Source organism: Trachemys scripta, chromosome 1 (genome assembly GCF_013100865.1).
Source record: "Trachemys scripta elegans isolate TJP31775 chromosome 1, CAS_Tse_1.0, whole genome shotgun sequence".
NCBI classification, from domain to species: Eukaryota; Metazoa; Chordata; order Testudines; family Emydidae; genus Trachemys; species Trachemys scripta.
Window position 1 is genome coordinate 123,656,724 of NC_048298.1, and position 19,302 is coordinate 123,676,025.

Here is a 19,302-nt window from a genome sequence, read left to right on the forward strand (position 1 = left end):
GCTTATCTATGGCTTGCATCCAAAAACAACTCATTGGCTGGCCCTCCTACAACATGTGTGATAACATGCCATTAATTTCCACACTACCAGCTCTTGTGGACACATCTTGAGCCCACTTTCCATATTCTCTTTGGAGACCTGTGTACCCAAAACAATTTTTTCCTAAACTTTTTCTGAGATCCAATATGGATTTAATCACACTGAGTCCACACAGTCACCATTTTTCTTACTGGTCTCTGCAGTGCAGAGCTTCTTCCCCTTTCTCCCCTCACTCACAATTTGTAATTGTGGTCATCATCTTAATTATCTACTGTATATATGCAAATGTTCTGCTTTGCTTTGTGCCCATTTTTTCCCAAGTGGCTTACAAGATTTGGTTCACCTGGCAACATTGGTGCAATAAAATCCATGCCCTGATTACTGTGGTCCTTAAAATCGTAGAGTGTTTCCTTTTATTTTTTTATTTTTAGGGTAGGGCAGAAGATGGGAGAGCGATGTGTGTGGGGGGGGGGGAAGGGGAGAGGGCTGGATTCTAAACTCTGCAGACATTATTATTCTCTTAAACCACACACTGTAGAGAAGCTTAATGTCATCTCACAGGCATTCTTTCAAGATGTCAGAGATTCACAAATCCACACAAAAGTTAATAGATGTAAAAAGCCTTCAAAATACTCTTGTTTCTTGCCCTGTAATTTGCTGATTCTTTACAACCATCAGGTGGCTGTCTCAATCATTTGAGTTAGTTTCCCCCACCCCAAATCTCAAAGGTTTTCCTTGAAATATATTCAGAGATATGAAATACAGTCAGATGAACAATTATAAAGCCAATCATTTTCCAGGTCTGGCACAGGGGTCATCTGCAGATCAATTCTGACATCTTGTCAGCTACACCCTCCACAGACACTTTCATCTTCCAGCCCTCATTTTTGCCCTGGATTTACCCCTGATAAGAGAAGTAATTTATGAGCCATGCAATACTTAGAGTTTCAGAGGGAATGGTCAATACACAAAGCATTATCTTGCATAATCTTCTTTCAAAGAACAATAGTAAATCTCACTTTTGCCATTTACTCTGGCTTTATGCTTCAGAGGCTGCCCTGGCTTCCTCTTTTGCTTCCAGGTGTTGTTAATGATCTATAAAATCTGCTCTGGTTTAGATCCTAGCTTTGTGAGAAATTGCCTTTATGCCAACGCACCGTTTTGGCAAATGAGCCTTCTAGTCTGGAGTTCCCTTCCACCAATGATCTGATAGAGCCAGAGTTTGTTAACCTTTGGGGCAAGAGGCTTTTCCTTGAGATAGGTTTTGGGAGGAGGGGGATTCTTTTGGGGATAGGTCTCAAATAAGGAAGCATTCATAGTTCTGAATAATACCAATCAACGAATAATTCACTGCCTAAAAATAACTAACTGGATCATTCCTGAATCAATTGGCACACAAAGGAACCTCACTGGCAGGCAGGTGGTGATGTATAGCAGGAGGAGAAATCGGAACATCCGCCTTCAAGCAGTGGGTAAGGTGGTAGCAGCCCAAAGGGGTGTCGTATGCAGCCATTGCTGTGAGAATGGGAGGGAAGGGATTCAGCAAAGCTCAATTTGTATGCGGACGAGTCCAATGGGAGAATGTTGAGCAGCATGGGAGGTGGGTCAAGTTAAGTGGGCGTGCCAAGGGATGAGATATTGGCTGGGGGATCATGGCTTTGGAGAAGGTCATAGCTATAAGTATACAAAAACTATGCAATTACTTTGCTAATTCATTCCCCTGGATCAGCCTTGCTAAATTCATTGCTTCTGCTCCCAGACTGGGTCACTTTTTCATTTGTCCCTAACTGCAGTAACAGATCCATTCAAATCTGAATGCCTCACTTGTATAATTCAACATAATTGTTGTGTATTCATCATTTTTCCCTTTGAATAAACCGTTTGCAATGTTCTCAATGCAATTGGCTAGATCCTGGCCCTGATAAAGCCTGAAATCACTGAAATACTACAGAGCCGGGGAGCTAGCCTAGCCAGCTGCATTGTAGAATCCCCAGGTGTCTTAAGATTCAAAAGTTGGCGCTGTGCCACTGCGTTCTGGCCTTCCCTGGTGTATGTGTCATGCCGGAGCATGGCCAAAGGAGAGGCATGTCAGGAGCGCACTGGCATGCCAATGATCCCCAGCTGCTGGAAAAACCTGTTGGGTGCCTTTGCAGCCAGGCATAAATTAGAACAGCCTGATTCTGCAACGCCAAGTGAGCTCAATCAGATCCAAGGATCTGGCCCGATATTTCTGTGTCCCTCATTTAAAGTTATATTACCCATATGAACTGGTATGCATACAAGTTTATGTACCTAGCCACATTTTTTAGCACCTGGCACAGTAGGGCCTCTAGTTGCTACTCTACTAATACAAATAAATAAATACTTGAACATCATGGAATTCTTTACAGGCCTTGGTGAAACTCATCTGGTTCAGTTTGCATGGGTCATGTGGACCTTTTTCATCAGTTATAATTCATGTGGTTTGACAATTCTCCCATTTAAGCTTGTGTTTTGCTTTCAAATAAACCTGAAATCTCAAAGCAAAACTGCCAAGTTTAGTATGAGTTTGTGTTAAACCATAAAAAACCCCACCATATTCCACATCAGTCAGTTAAGAAGTGCTTGAAACCACGCCGGTTCAGTGAAAAGTTCACAGAGCTAATGTACATTTTGGCAAATATGGCCCAAGTTTTGGCCCAAAAATCAGGCCATTTTTTTCTGGGTTTTACATAGCTTTAACCAAAGACTGCTGTGGCATCTGTGTTCATCCTTAAGCAGAATAATTTGGATATTAAGCCATTTTTTCTCATTTGTATAGAAATTTTCCAGTGAAAATGGCTACATAATTCACAATTAAAAGGTTTGTACAGCTCCCTTATTCATAGTAAATCTTCACTGGCATTCAGTCACACTCATCTGCAAGTTCTCAAATAGTGAATATGAAAAGGGATGTCAAACGGCGAACAGCAGAGGCTAACAGAGGGAGTTTGCCTGGGAGCTGTCCGAGAGGAGGTACGCTAAGTGCTGCATTAGGGGGGCTGTGTTGGTGAGTATCTGAGTGTCTGCTGCTGGGACAGTTGGTCAGTTTGACCATGTGCTTGATTGCTTGCTTGTTTGTTTGAAAAGTGTGAATTGGGAGTGCTTTGTTCCAGCTGGGCCTTGAGTGGGCCTGACTGGTGTATATAAGGGCAGTCAGCAGCGAACCAGCTGAGCGGTGAACAGCAGAGGCTAACAGAGGGAGTTTGCCTGGGAGTTCGCTTGGGGAGAGCTCACTGAGGCTTTCATCTACAGGTTTCTCTGAGTAGTTCCTGCAACAGTTGAGGAAGCTCTTAAGAGGACGGTGATATGGAAGGTGAGCGATCAGCTGTTGAAACCTGCACAGGTTGTGCCATGTTTGTCTTTCTTCCACAGGACAGAAGCGACTTTGTCTGTACAAAGTGCAACCTGGTCTCCATATTGGAAGAGAAGGTTCGAGGGCTGGAGAAACGAGTATCGACTCTGCGTTGCATAAGGGAAAATGAAGATTTCCTGGACAGACGTCAAGAGATGCTTCTACGGCCACAATGTTCTGAAGATTCAGAGCAGGTGTAGCAGGGACAGAAGGATTGTGAAGAGGTTTGGCAGCTTGTGACCTCCAGAAGGAGAAAGAGGAGCGTCCATGCACCAGCAATGGAGATACAGGTGAGCAATCGTTTCCATGTTCTCTCTACAGGTACTAATGTGGAGAGTGGACTAGATGACCCATCTGAGGGAAGGGAGCAGAAGGAGACTCCACCGATTGGAAGGCAAAAGATGCACTGTCCTAGGGATGGGGGTTCCACGACCACCACTCCCAAGAGGAGGAGGAGGGTGGTGGTGGTCGGGGACTCCCTCCTCAGGGGGACTGAGTCATCTATCTGCCGCCCCGACCGGGAAAACCGAGAGGTCTGCTGCTTGCCAGGAGCTAGGATACACGATGTGACGGAGAGACTGCCGAGACTCATCAAGCCCTCGGATCGCTATCCCTTCCTGCTTCTCCACGTGGGCACCAATGATACTGCCAAGAATGACCTTGAGCGGATCACTGCAGTCTACGTGGCTCTGGGAAGAAGGATAAAGGAGTTTGAGGCGCAAGTGGTGTTCTCGTCCATCCTCCCTGTGCAAGGAAAAGGCCTGGGTAGAGACCGTCGAATCGTGGAAGTCAACGAATGGCTACGCAGGTGGTGTCGGAGAGAAGGCTTTGGATTCTTCGACCATGGGGTGGTGTTCCAAGAAGGAGGAGTGCTAGGCAGAGACGGGCTCCATCTAACGAAGAGAGGGAAGAGCATCTTCGCTAGCAGGCTGGCTAACCTAGTGAGGAGGGCTTTAAACTAGGTTCACCGGGGGAAAGAGACCAAAGCCCTGAGGTAAGTGGGGAAATGGGATTCTGGGAGGAAGCACAAGCAGGAGAGCACAAGAGGGGAGGACTCCTGTCTCATACTGAGAAAGAGGGACGATCGATGAGTTATCTTAAGTGCCTATACACAAATGCAAGAAGCCTGGGAAACAAGCAGGGAAGTCCTAGCACAGTCAGGGAACTATGATGTGATTGGAATAACAGAGACTTGGTGGGATAACTCACATGACTGGAGTACTGTCATGGATGGATATAAACTGTTCAGGAAGGACAGGCAGGACAGAAAAGGTGGGGGAGTTGCATTGTATGTAAGAGAGGAGTATGACTGCTCAGAGCTCCGGTATGAAACTGCAGAAAAACCTGAGAGTCTCTGGATAAAGTTGAGAAGTGTGAGCAACAAGGGTCATGTCGTGGTTGGAGTCTGCTATAGACCACCAGACCAGGGGGATGAGGTGGACAAGGCTTTCTTCTGGCAACTAGCAGAAGTTGCTAGATCGCAGGCCCTGGTTCTCATGGGAGACTTTAATCACCCTGAGATCTGCTGGGAGAGCAATACAGCGGTGCACAGACAATCCAGGAATTTTTTGGAAAGTGTAGGGGACAATTTCCTGGTGCAAGTGCTGGAGGAACCAACTAGGGGCAGAGCTTTTCTTGACCTGCTGCTCACAAACAGGGAAGAATTAGTAGGGGAAGCAAAAGTGGATGGGAACCTAGGAGGCAGTGACCATGAGATGGTCGAGTTCAGGATCCTGACACAAGGAAGAAAGGAGAGCATCAGAATACGGACTCTGGACTTCAGAAAAGCAGACTTTGACTCCCTCAGGGAACAGATGGGCAGGATCCTCTGGGAGAATAACATGAAGGGCAAAGGGGTCCAGGAGAGCTGGCTGTATTTTAAAGAATCCTTATTGCGGTTGCAGGAACAAACCATCCCGATGTGTAGAAAGAATAGTAAATATGGCAGGCGACCAGCTTGGCTAAACAGTGAAATCCTTGCTGATCTTAAATGCAAAAAAGAAGCTTACAAGAAGTGGAAAATTGGACAAATGACCAGGGAGGAGTATAAAAATATTGCTCAGGCATGCAGGAGTGAAATCAGGAAGGCCAAATCACACTTGGAGTTGCAGCTAGCAAGAGATGTTAAGAGTAACAAGAAGGGTTTCTTCAGGCATGTTAGCAACAAGAAGAAAGTCAAGGAAAGTGTGGGCCCCTTACTGAATGAGGGAGGCAACCTAATGACCGAGGATGTGGAAAAAGCTAATGTACTCAATGCTTTTTTTGCCTCTGTCTTCACGAACAAGGTCAGCTCCCAGACTGCTGCACTGGGCAGCACAATATGGGGAGAAGGTGACCAGCCCTCTGTGGAGAAAGAAGTGGTTTGGGACTATTTAGAAAAACTGGATGTGCACAAGTCCATGGGGCCGGATGCGCTGCATCCGAGGGTGCTAAAGGAGTTGGCGGATGAGATTGCAGAGCCATTAGCCATTATTTTTGAAAAATCATGGCGATCGGGGGAGGTCCCAGATGACTGAAAAAAGGCTAATGTAGTGCCCATCTTTAAAAAAGGGAAGAAGGAGGATCCGGGGAACTACAGGCCAGTCAGCCTCACCTCAGTCTCTGGAAACATCATGGAGCAGGTTCTCAAGGAATCAATTATGAAACACTTAGAGGAGAGGAAAGTGATCAGGAACAGTCAGCATGGATTCACCAAGGGGAAGTTGTGCCTGACTAACCTAATTGCCTTCTATGATGGGATAACTGGCTCTGTGGATGAGGGGAAAGCAGTGGATGTGTTATTCCTTGACTTTAGCAAAGCTTTTGATACGGTCTCCCACAGTATTCTTGCCGCCAAGTTAAAGTAGTATGGGCTGGATGAATGGACTGTAAGGTGGATAGAAAGCTGGCTGGATCGTCGGGCTCAACGGGTAGTGATCAATGGCTCCATGTCTAGTTGGCAGCCAGTTTCAAGCGGAGTGCCCCAAGGATCGGTCCTGGGGCCGGTTTTGTTTAATATCTTTATTAATGATCTGGAGGATGGTGTGGACTGCACTCTCAGCAAGTTTGCAGATGACACTAAACTAGGAGGCGTGGTAGATACACTAGGGGGTAGGGATCAGATACAGAGGGACCTAGACAAATTAGAGGATTGGGCCAAAAAAAACCTGATGAGGTTCAACAAGGACAAGTGCAGAGTCCTGCACTTAGGACGGAAGAATCCCATGCACTGCTACAGACTAGGGACCGAATGGCTAAGTAGCAGTTCTGCAGAAAAGGACCTAGGGGTCACAGTGGACGAGAAGCTGGATATGAGTCAACAGTGTGCCCTTGTTGCCAAGAAGGCTAACGGCATTTTGGGCTGTATAAGTAGGGGCATTGCCAGCAGATCGAGGAACGTGATCGTTCCCCTTTATTTGACATTGGTGAGGCCTCATCTAGAATACTGTGTCCAGTTTTGGGTCCCACACTACAAGAAGGATGTGGAAAAATTGGAAAGAGTCCAGCGGAGGGCAACAAAAATGATTAGGGGTCTGGAGCACATGACTTATGAGGAGAGGCTGAGGGAACTGGGATTGTTTAGTCTCCAGAAGAGAAGAATGAGGGGGGATTTGATAGCAGCCTTCAACTACCTGAAGGGGGGTTCCAAAGAGGATGGAGTTCGGCTGTTTTCAGCGGTGGCAGATGACAGAACAAGGAGCAATGGTCTCAAGTTGCAGTGGGGGAGGTCCAGGTTGGATATTAGGAAACACTAGTTCACTAGGAGGGTGGTGAAGCACTGGAATGCGTTACCTAGGGAGGTGGTGGAGTCTCCTTCCTTGGAGGTTTTTAAGGCCCGGCTTGACAAAGCCCTGGCTGGGATGATTTAGTTGGGAATTGGTCCTGCTTTGAGCAGGGGGTTGGACTAGATGACCTCCTGAGGTCCCTTCCAATCCTGATATTCTATGATTCTATGATTTGATTCTATGAAACACATCCATGGAAATAAAGAACAGGATTCTTGCCAGTCATTAAAAAGGTGGCACTGCTCTTTTCCTCCCACCTGTGGTTGGCAGTAAAGTCTGGGAAGAAACAGCCGTCTCCACCAAATGTTTAGTGACTGCCCAGAATTTGAGCTACAAACTAGAATTCATGGCTTTGGGTGCAGGCTGCACCCCCCCCCCTTTTGCAAAAGTCTGCTTTGGGTGCTGGCTGCACCACCACCACCCCCCCCTTTTGCAAAAGTGAGCTTCAGGGTGAGAGGTATGGCACTAAAAACACCAATGGAGAGATTTTAAAGTCTCTTTCAAAACAAAGCATGGGTACTCTTTTTAAAGGCAGACAATAAAATATCAATTTCTCTGCATGCACCACTCCTTCTTATTTGTATTACACTACTGCCTCCTGTCCCTAACTGAGATCAGGATTGTCCTAGACATTGTACAAACAAACAGTAAGAGAGAGTTTCAGTAAGAGTTTCATAAGGGTGCAAGGAACAGAAATAAAATCTACAGAAACTGAGTGTCCATGCTGAGCTTTCCAAAGCCGTGCAAGAGATTTAACCACACATCATCCATTAATTTTAATATCTTTAATTTTAAAGCTATTTTGCCTCCAACACCTCTTTTAAAACTCATTCCTAAATTTTAATCCTGAGGTGAAATTCAAAGAAGATACAGTGGCTAGTCCTGGGGTAATTCTGCACCAAAAAATTAAAAATTCTGCGCACAATACTTTAAAATTCCACAAAATTCTGCATATTTATTTGTCAAAATAATGCAATATAATCACTCTGGTTTCAATTATTTTAGTAATTTATTTAAACTACAATACAATGGATAGAGAATGGGAGTGGAGAGCAAATCCCCTTGCCTAATAGTATTGTAGCTAGGTTTGATCCTTTATTTTGAGTTATTATTCAACAAATATGTGCAACATATGCTCAGTGTTACAATATAGGCAACTGAGGGCAGGGGAATCAGACTCACAATTTATATTGGCTACTGACCATCTCCAGAAAGGTCAGTACCAAACAGTTCACTGAACATTTTGATAGGAAATTTTTTCAGTCCAAAATTTTAGACCAGTTCTAATCACTAAAGCAGTATACGCATTTATAGGACCATACTGTCTTTTACACCACTCTGGCAATGTAAAGGATCCTTAAAACATTTACACTGTTTTATACTCCTGGGGGAATTCACAAAGACAGTGAGAATAATTCACTAAGCAGTCAGGCTGCTACATTCTGCTCTGTCTGAGGGGACAGAGCATGCCCTACTACACCTACCTCCTCAGAAACACCCCGAAGCCCTGCCCCTCCATGCCGAGCATGCTGCAATAGCAAGTGAGAGGGACAGAGTGTCTCTCTCTCTCTCACACACATGCACCCCCCTCCTGGTGGTGATTTACATCTCTACCGGCTGCTCCAGGCGCCCAAACCAACCTGCCTGCACTGCTGGGGTGGGGCACGTGACCGCTCTTGAGCTTTCCTTTGCTTCCCCTCCAGAAGTAATTTTTCTGCTAGAAAGCAAAGAAATCTGCGGGGGGCGGGAGGGGAATGAATTCTGTGCACACACAGTGACTCAGAATTCGTCCAGGACTAAGTGGCACTATTAACCCATTTTCCGGTCTCAGAAAGTTTCCTAAAGAACAATGTATTAATCAATATTCATACATCCAAAAGTTTAAAATATTTTCAGCTACATAGGAATAGCTATACTGGATCAGACCCAAGATCTATCTAGTCTCCAGCAGTGGCCAGAGGAAGAGCCCTGCAATAGTCTGATGTGGGATAATCTCTCCCCCACATTATGTTTCATCCTGGTCTCTAACAGAGATTGACTTAAGCTTTGATGCATGAGGTTTTATATCCCTTCTAAATTTTTGTTATCATTTATTATGATAGTTCTGCTATTCTTGCTATTCATATAAATACCCAATCCCTTTTTGAATCTTGTGAAGTTCTTGGTCTCAACAGCTTCCTGTGGAAATGAGTAATCACAGTTCAACTACATGTCCTTTGGAAAAGTAATTCCTTTTATTAGTTTAGAATTTCCCAGCTCCTTCATTTCATTCAATGTCCCCTTGTTCTCGTGTTATGAGACAGGGAGAACAGAAGCTCTAGAGCACTTATTATTTTGTGTACTTTCATCATGTCCTGTCTTAGTCATCTAGTTTCTATGGTATATAAGCCCAATCCTTTCAATTTCTCTTTTATATAAAAGTTTCACAATGCCTTTGATCATTTTCATCATTTTTCTCCAAATCCCCTCTAGTTCTGCAATATCCTTTTTGAGATGGGGTAACCTGTATTGCACACACAGTAGTGAGACTGCACCATTGATTTATAGAAAGGCATTATGTTTTCCATATTATTCACCATCCCATTCCTTCGGCATCCTAGCACCATCTTTGCCTTTTTTTGCCTCCAGCAGCACCTCAGCCAAGGTCTTTGTTAAGATGTCTACAGTAACACCCACATTCCTTTCTTAAAGGTGTATGAGTAGTTTGAATTTTTCCTTCCAATGTGCATTACTTTGCATTTATTGACATTGAATTTCATTTGCCATCAAGTTGCCCATTCATCTTGCTTGTTTAGATCTCTATGAAGTTCCTCGTATTCTTGTCTGGCCCTGACTAACCTAAATAACTTTGTGTCATCTTCACATTTTGCTACCTCACTACTCGCACCCTTTCCAGATGATCAATAAATATATTAAACAACATGGGACCTAGTATGGAACCTTGAGGCACGTCCACTGTTAACATTTTGCCATGATAAAAAGTGACCATTTAATCCACCTCTTTGCTTTCGTGTGTTGGCTAGTTTTTGCTCCATGGCAATACTTTGCCTCTCGCCTCATGACTACTTAGTTTCTTTAGTAGCCTCTTGTGTGGAACCTTGTCAAAGACCTTTGCAAAGTCTACAACAACACTACAAACAATTTATTTAGATGTGTTGGTCCCAGGATAGGAGAGAGACAAGGTGGGTGAAGAAGAGCTCTGTGGAGCTTGAAAGCATGTCTCTCTCACCAACAGAAGTTGCTACAATAAAAGATATTACCTCACCCACCTAAATAGTCAACCACTTCTCCTCTATTCACTATTTTATGAATAGATTCAAAGAATTCTAAGCAATTTGTGAGTCACAACTTTCCTCTTCCATGATGGTTAAACCCTATGTTATCATGAATTTCCAGGTGTTTTGTTATTCTGTTTGTAATTATTATTTCAACTAATTTACCAGCTTCAGATGTAAGGCTTACCATTTTATAATTCCCTGAATCACCTCTGGAGCCTTCTTAAGCCATTTTCAGATTTTTTCTTCTTGCTTTTACTTTTATTGTACATCTGTGTGTGCCCCTTCCTCCCCTTTCATTGTTCTGTCTTCATTCTAAATGCTTCAGCTACATGTTGTTCCATCTCTTCGCTTTCATGCTCCATTTATGATTTCTCTGTTCTCTCCCTCTTTCTCCATGTTTTTTCAGTTTCCCTTTCCTCCCTCTATTCTCTTAATCTTCCTCTCTCTCATTCCTTCTTCAGTCTCTCCTTTTCCCTATTCACTGCCCTCCTTCATTCCTTTATCTCTGTGCCCCACCCCAATCTCCCCCTGTTTCTTTCTTGACTTCCTCAGTCTCCGAATAACACTCCTCTAGTCCATTCTATCGCTAATGCCTTTCCATTCATGTTACCACTCATTTATACCCACACTTTGCCACACAACACACACATGCCTTGCAAGATATATACCTCCGCACTCCGTCAGGCATGCATGAATACTACTCTGCCACACGTGTGTGTATTTGTGTGTATATATAGATAGATAGATACATTGTGCCTCATATATGCCTACTTTTCCATACATACATACACACGCACACTATCTGCCACAAACTCTGCAAACAAGGGCCATCTACAATATTCTCCCTCTAAGCAGGGGATAAGGGCCCATGATTTTCAACCCCAAATCAAGGGAGATGACCTAATATTCTATCATCTTTTCTCCTTCCCATTGAACTACCTCCCTATCCCATCCCCATCAAGGGGGGAATGCTTTTCTCTACCCCAACCTGTGTTGGTCTGAAACTGAGCTGGGCAGGGACATATGGACTAGGAATAGCTGCAGTATGAGCCAACTGGCAGGAAGGGAGTGTTGAAGGATCTTACCCAGGGTATGTCCACACTGCAATCAGAGATGTGATTGCAGAACCTTAGATGTACCCAAGTTAGCTTTAAGCTAGCTTTAACCTAGCTAGCTCTGGTAACAATAGCAGTGAAAGTGTGTCAGAATGGACTTCCAGTCAGGCTGACTGCCTGAATACGTACTTCAGTGCAGCACTTATTATACTTGGCACATATACATTTCTAGGAAATCTATATTGAGCAACAGCAGCTGCCATGGCAGAGGGTGGGGAGGGTTGATAAATTGGGAACCCTCAGGGCTTTATCAGTTTCGGCTTCTGAATGCTGCAGCTGCCCCTATGTGCACTATTACCATTAATTTCTTAATTCAAGCCCCAAGTTGCAAAACCATCACATGTTCACACCCCAGTTTAAGTTCCAAAGCACAAGTAAATAGATTGATAGGGCTCAACAACCAGATACTCCTGGTTCAGCCAGAACAAAGGAATTAGGTTAACACATGTTGGCATGGATAGTCTGACTCCTACTGCCTCTGGCTTGGCAAAGGGTAAGCAAAATATGACTATGTGAACAGGAAAAAAAAAGAGGCTGATAAGTTTTTTGTGAATTCTTTGCCCAATTGTGTACTTTGCTTGTTCTTCTTATTCATTGCTGTCCTTGTTTCAGGTTGTAATAATGTGTGTTCATATAGTCAGCATTCAGTCTCCCAATCTGGTTCTATTTATGCTAAATTTTTGGAATGTCCATCCCTATCAGGATGTTCTCTCTAATATACTCAATAAAGCTTGCTCAGTGTTTCAAGTGTGCTTACCTATTTAAACCTCGCCAGGTCTCTTGCTAGCCCTATTGGGATGCACCGAATCTAATAAATAAAATAGAATTTATACCGAAGAAATTCTACAGGTGTGGAGTCACAGGCAGCTTCACTATCAATAGTGTATCAAGATTTCACCATTGAACAACAGATGTCAGTGAGATAGCAGAAAAGCTTCCCCTTAAACATTAAATCCCCCAAACCACTAGCACTTGAAGAGGTTCAGGCATTTTTCTCTCCCCAGTAGGCAGCAGCAAGGAAGTGTCTGTGTAATTAGGTGGCTTGATGTCATTCTGATGCAATTAATGTTAAGAATAAAACTCAAATTACCCCCATCACTTGGAGGTTTGCTAGTTTGAGGATTGTCAACCTCTTTCCCCTTCTGGAGCCCTTCTTTTTGTGCAACAGTGAGAGAAATGAAAGATTATGCCGGTATCCAACAAAATTATAGCCATTTTGCATGACCAGAAAATTGCTACAAGTGTAAAAGGAACTAAAAGAGAAAAACTTTTCTCAGGATGAACGTAGAAATATCTTAGTACAAGTGTAGAAAGAAACACTGACAAGTGAGATTGCATGAATGCTAAAATTCTTGGAAAGGATGAGTGAACGAGTTCAGATATAGCAATACCTCTTCACTCCTGACCTTCCCCTAGCCAAACTCAAATGCAGCCAAACCTTTTCTGAGCTCCAGAAAAGTTCAGATAATATTTTCTCTCATTTATTTCAATTTTTGCACTCTTCTGCACTTCTGTGTTTTTGTGTGATGTGGAAGTGTCAAGACACAATGAGCTGGTATAAATCTGCTCCACTAAAGTCAGTGGAGTTATACTGGCTTACAGCAGTTTGGGAAATAGCCCATCATGCCCATGAGATTTTCAGCCAGCGTCAAACTCAAAGGCTTTGCATAATTGTTGGGTGAACATCCAGATCAATGCTTGTTTGAACCAAACATCAGCTTTTTGAGATTCACTCCTCACTAGTGTTAGAGGGAAGGCCTTCCTCCCGCAAGACAACCCAAGCACCATCTGAGTAGGATGACCAGATAGCAAACGTGTAAAATCAGGACAGGAGGTGGGGCATAATAGGCGCCTATATAAGAAAAAGCCCCGAATATCGGGACTGTTCCTATAAAATCGGAACATCTGGTCACCCTACATATGAACCCTTCATTCCTCACATGGGCAGTGAATAAAGGTATGTCATTCTTTCACAGTGTTACAAAAATCACTGATTGAACACCACAGGCCAAATTCGACTTTTGGTTCCCCTATGTGACTGACTACCGTTATTAAAATCAAGCACAGATATCACCGAGATCAGAATTTGATCCAGGGAAGATATATTACAGCTACACAAAGGAAGGGGACTGTAGTATTTTCAGGGACGTGTGGGACTATATGCTTTCTTTCTAGCACATTGATTCAATGCAACATTGTGATAACCAGATACAACAAACCCATACACTTGCATGTAAACAACAAACTGTGCAATTGATGGTGCTAGGGCAGCTTTTGAGGGACAGATAAAGGGAGAAGATATCTGACCAGATGACAGTGACAATGTCAATCTTGGAGATATAGGCAGTTATTTTGTAAGATCTCTCCTCATGAAATAATATCACACATAGAATTGGTGGAAAGTGATAACACATGATACTGACTATCCTGTAAGAGTTTGTTAGGCCATGGTCCTATATACCAAGTTTTTTTTTTTTTAATGTTTTTCACTTCAGATAATTTGTAGCGTCATCTTCACATGATAAAAATCTGAGTAGAATATTTTTGTGTCACTTCTCTGTACTGGATGGTCAGCTGGGTATCATAGGCAATGTATTGCTAACAGCTAATTGAGATTCTCCTATTGCTGTTGGGGTCTGTGTTTTTGGAGCTGATTTCAGTTCCATTCCCAGCATGACTGTGGAATTCTGACTCGTCAGAGTGTGCAGCACAGTAACAATCTTGAAGTCCTAAATGCCTATAAATTTGTTATGAAATTATGGGATGAAATAGACGCAGGTGACTGCTGCCCCTACAGAATATTCTAGTCATTTTCATGTGTGGATTGGTATGAATAATGAAAGACTCAACCTAGAAATCTCTAGATGTTTTCAATTACTAAAAATAGGGTTAGATAAGATTAGGAAAAGTGCCCCTGTTGTTCTGGAGGGTGCGTTGGTTTATTTTGTGTGGCGTGTAAATGCCTTATAGCATTACATCACTAAAGCACTGTAAGGGGAGAGCCAAAAGGCGAGCAGTCCCAATTTATTATTATTAACACTATTTTAAAGAATCCCTTACCTACTCGAAGCTCTTGTCCAAAGACTGTTTTCTCTCCCAGCGCTGAGCAGTTCCACCTACCATAGCGGAACTGATATTGGCATTCATTGATTCCCATCTGTGCCCCTTCTCCGATCACTATGATGGCATCAGGGCGGCTCTGGCAGATCGCTCGTTGCCGAGGGGCCAAGCCTGGGATTTTGTTGCAGATTATATTTGCTCCTAAAGCCACCACAGATGACAAAGCTCTGAAGAAAAGCAGAAAGAGGCATTAGAATCCAATTGAGACCATTAACTCCATTTGCTCCATATTGCAGTGTGGCTGACAAGGCAATGGGCAAACAGCAAAATGTTTGGAAGTTTGGTTCCTATGATTATGCAGACTTATCCCAACTGCTTTGGTCTGGCAATTGGGGTTGGAAATCTTGCAGAATTTCCAGGAATTCCTGGTTTCATTTGGGCCAGAAAGCCCACATGAACAGCTTCATTCACAGAATATTGGCAATTCTGCATCTGGTCCCAGATAAAACCAGGAAGTAAGGAGAGATGAAAAGTAATATTGAAAAATGTAAGTCAACAGGTCATTGAACTTTGTAGAGTCTCAAAGGTTCACGTTCATCTTGAGTGTTGTGCTTAGGTTCAGCCTCAGTATTTAATTTACCAGAGCCAGTTCACCCACCTCTAATTTTAAACCACAGAATAAAATTTAGAGAATGACTTTATTCTACCAACATTGTTGCCCATTACTACTAACTTAAAGTACTGAGCAAATAATGGAAGTTTATGAGTATTAATCAAGACCAACATGCTCACCAACATACAACGTCCATAACTGAAACTTATGTCATTCTTATTCTTCAATATATTTTCAGAGCAATAGCTCATGAGTTACAACTCATTCTGAAGACTGCCTTTACCTTGCATCTGCCCAATGTAAGCCAACTAACTGTTTAAGATTGACAAGATTTCCAGTTTAGACCATACATCTGTCATTTTCCAATTCATTTTTCAACATCTTTATCGGTGCATGTACGGCAATGTTTTTGGTTTTTTTTAAATAAGACATGGGATAAAATTTTCAATGTGGATTAAGTGATTTAGGAGCCTGTCTCATTTTCAAAAGACTTTTATTAAGATTTAGGCTCCTAAGTCACTCTTGCAAATGGGACTTAAGCTCCCAAGTGACTTAGGTTCTTCTACCCCTGGGCTAGAATTGATGGCCAGGAATGTCCAGACTAGTTGCCATGAAAACGTTCTAGATTATGCTTCTTAAATTCAGAGCCACACTAAGGAGACTAATGAGGGTAGGTGGTGCCTGGAGGTGTTATGCCTGTTCCATGCCCCACTGCACCTAGACAAACTTCCTCTAACCCAGTAAAAGCTGCTGGCAGAGCTAGCCAGGCCCACTGCCCTATCCCTGTGCAAACTGGTCTGCTGGGAGACAATTAATGGCTGCTTCCTCTCTGGACGCTTCCTCATACTGCAGGGAAGGAGCTCTCTGGGTCATTTACCAAGCTAGCTCACCCAATAGCTTACTGTGCACTGAAAAAATGTTGGTGGTCTCAGTTCACTTCCTAGAAGACAAGTGTCTACCACCTTCACAACAAACACCATTGTTGACCATCTCAGCAAAGTAGGTGTTACACCCCAAGACAGGGCTGGGGCACTTGGATGTGGCCCAAGGATCACAAGATCTGAAACTGCCTCCTATGTGGGTCCATAGAAGGATGAACTTGTTCCCCTACCACCTTGCACACTCATTCAGGGCAGCAACAGTGTAGCCCTTAATTAGAGCTGGTCAAAAAGTTTCTGACAGAAGAGTTTTCCACAGAAAAATACCAATTTGACAAAATCAAAACATTTAGCAGTAACGTTATTGATTTAGTCAAAATTTTCAATGACAAATTATTGAAACATTTTGATTCTATAAGGTTGAAGCATTTTGTTTTAACTTTATCATTTTGACTTTATAATATAATAGATAATATAGTCAAAAAGATAAAATTGAAATGAAGCACTCACCAAAACAAAATATCTGAATTTCCCACAGAACAGAGATTTAGAGTTTTAGCCAGTTCTACCTTTAATCTTCAATTTGACAGAGCTTTCTAAATTGACGTTCCATTAAATTTATCCACAGCTTTTATATGTGGTTGAATCATTTGAATTTTAGGATACTAGAGAAGAGTTAATGTGAGCATATTGTGCCATATTTCCTTTTTAAAAGAGATAGACAAGAAGTACAAAATTTGGATCCAAATCAGACCCCTCCCAAAGTTTGAGACATGAAGGTTCGGATTGGGAGTTTTAGTTCAGTGGCGCTGGGTCCCAGACACAAAGTTTAGAATGGGACAAAAATCCCCAAAATTCTGGCATATTCTGAACCAGGTTTTGGTTCTGGCCCATCTCTGTTTAACTAACAATATACAATCTTTAAATGTGTACGTCCTTGACGCAAGACTTGGATGACTTTCTAAAAGAGATGCTGTAGCTCAAACATGTGATGGGCTTGATGCAGAAATTACTGGGTGAGGTTCTCCAACCTGTGTTATGCAGAAGGTCTGACTAGATGATCATTATGGTCCCTTCTGGCCTTAAAAATCTATGAATCTGTGAAAATTAGAGAAGAATTTGGATCATAGCAAAGAAACCTGAATATTTGGTTTAGGATTCAGGCAATTCTCAATACTACAGAATAACTAATCCATTTTCTTTCATTGTTTATAGGGCTTTTCTCCCTCTGATTATCATGACGTGTGATACTGGTAGGTACAGTGTGTATAGTATGATCATGTTGCAGTACAAAAAGGCTTAAAAGGAGAAAAAATGTATTCCATGAATAACTGCTGAATTATGGGCTAGAAACATTTGCACTTTGGTTGTTTGTTATGATCACTTTAAAATGCTGGGAATCCCTTTCTGAATTGTGTTAATTCCCAGGTCTTGTCCTTTTATGCAACTCAAGTGGCAATAATGAAAAGGCATTTTATATGTATTGTGTACAGTCAATCATATGAAATTCCAAAGCGTACACCTTTTAATATGAAGGGCATTAGTCAGAGGCCGCTTCCAGTGACTAACAAAATGCTGTTGTATGAATTTCCAACTAAATAAATAAATAATGCAACTACATGATGGATCACTACTAAAACCACAGTTGACTGCGGGGGGATTCATACAAGGGATTTGCTTTAATGTAAGACAATGGGGGAGAGCAGCTTTCAAATGTGGTTCTACTCTGAAAATGACTTATTATAAATAGCACTGACAAGGTTCCATGTTTATTCATCCTAATGACTCCAGAACAAATTTGCTCAGTTTACAAGTATTTAACTGCCAGCTCTGCAAACTCAGTCTGGGAGCTTGTCTACATGAACTAGGAGGGTCTGAATTGTAGAGTATTCTAACATGTTCTGTGCTAACTGCCTCATGTAGACCTGCTGGTGCCAGGGCCGGCTCCAGGGTTTTGGCCGCCCCAAGCAGCCAAAAAAAAAATAATAATAAAAAGTCGCGATTGCGATCTACGGCAGCAATTCGGCGGGAGGTCTTTTGCTCCCAGCGGGAGTGAGGGACCGTCCGCCGAATTGCCGCCGAATACCTGGACGTGCCGCCCCTCTCCGGAGTGGCCGCCCCAAGCACCTGCTTGCCAGGCTGGTGCCTGGAGCCGGCCCTGGCTGGTGCACTCTAAAAGGAACCTAATGCACATTAATGTAGTCCTGTATGAAACAGGACTACATCAGTGTGAACTAGGTACCTTTTATAGTGTGTCAACAGGGTCACTTAGTCAACAGTTCTGCTGATGGTGGGCAAGTCTAAAAAGAATCTAGATCAGCAGTGTTGTTTCTGCAGTGCTGGTAGTAAACATTTATTTTTTCACTGGAATCAGCAGATGTGACATTAAACACAGGGAGTAGAATAGCTGAAGAAGAAGGTGATGATCTCACATAGTCATTTTTTCAGGGCGGAACTACACTTTCAACTGTATCCAGGGCTCCCTGCATGAGAAGATGGGGCTGATTGGGCACTTTCAGCACATCAGTAAGGTGCATTGGGCATGGCCCTTCTCCAGTCAGTGCCTTCTAGACTGGCTCTGACTGGCTTTGAGCCCTACAGTAGAGATTGTGGGCCTGTTGTAGAATTTTCCCTCCTGTGGGCTCTGTTTCCTACGTTATACCACTATAGAAGCAGTCCTACACACAAACACGCACACTATATAGTATGTGTGTCAATGAGAGCTGCAGCACTTCTGAATATCAAGTCCAAAAGGTGTCTCAATTTGGGGCCTCAAAAATGATGGCACCCAAGATTATAATTTGGATCAAAGACAGCTATGTATGTACAAAAATGGTGAAATTCTGGCTGCATTGAAGTCAATGGGAATTTTGCTACTGATTTTACAGGGCCAAATTTCCACTCAGAGAACACTATACGTCTCTCGTTAGCTAAACATTTCAGATTTGACCTATAACTTTGGTGCCTCCATTTCTGAGTGGTTGACTTGAGACACCTTTTGACATGATTTTCAAAAGGGCTGAGCCCCTGGCAGCTCTCATTGACCTCATCTCAATTTGGGCATCCAAAACCTGAGGCAACCAAAATCAAAGGACAGTTTTGGCCATAGTATTTATGCATGCATTAAAGATGTGCACTGGTTTCACCTCTGTCTAGCAGTATGAGCGTGGAACTGATATGCA

The 19,302-nt window shown here is 42.9% G+C and overlaps 1 protein-coding gene across 2 annotated transcripts in view; it reads right to left on the reverse strand.

The window, feature by feature from the left end:
- WNT7B (Wnt family member 7B) overlaps positions 1–19,302 on the reverse strand; it is a 136,656-nt gene that overhangs the window by 45,983 nt on the left and 71,371 nt on the right. For both annotated transcript variants that reach the window (XM_034758161.1, XM_034758171.1), the window contains exon 2: positions 14,630–14,856. In XM_034758161.1, coding sequence (XP_034614052.1) covers positions 14,630–14,856 — 227 coding nt within the window. The remainder of the gene's footprint in view (positions 1–14,629; positions 14,857–19,302) is intronic.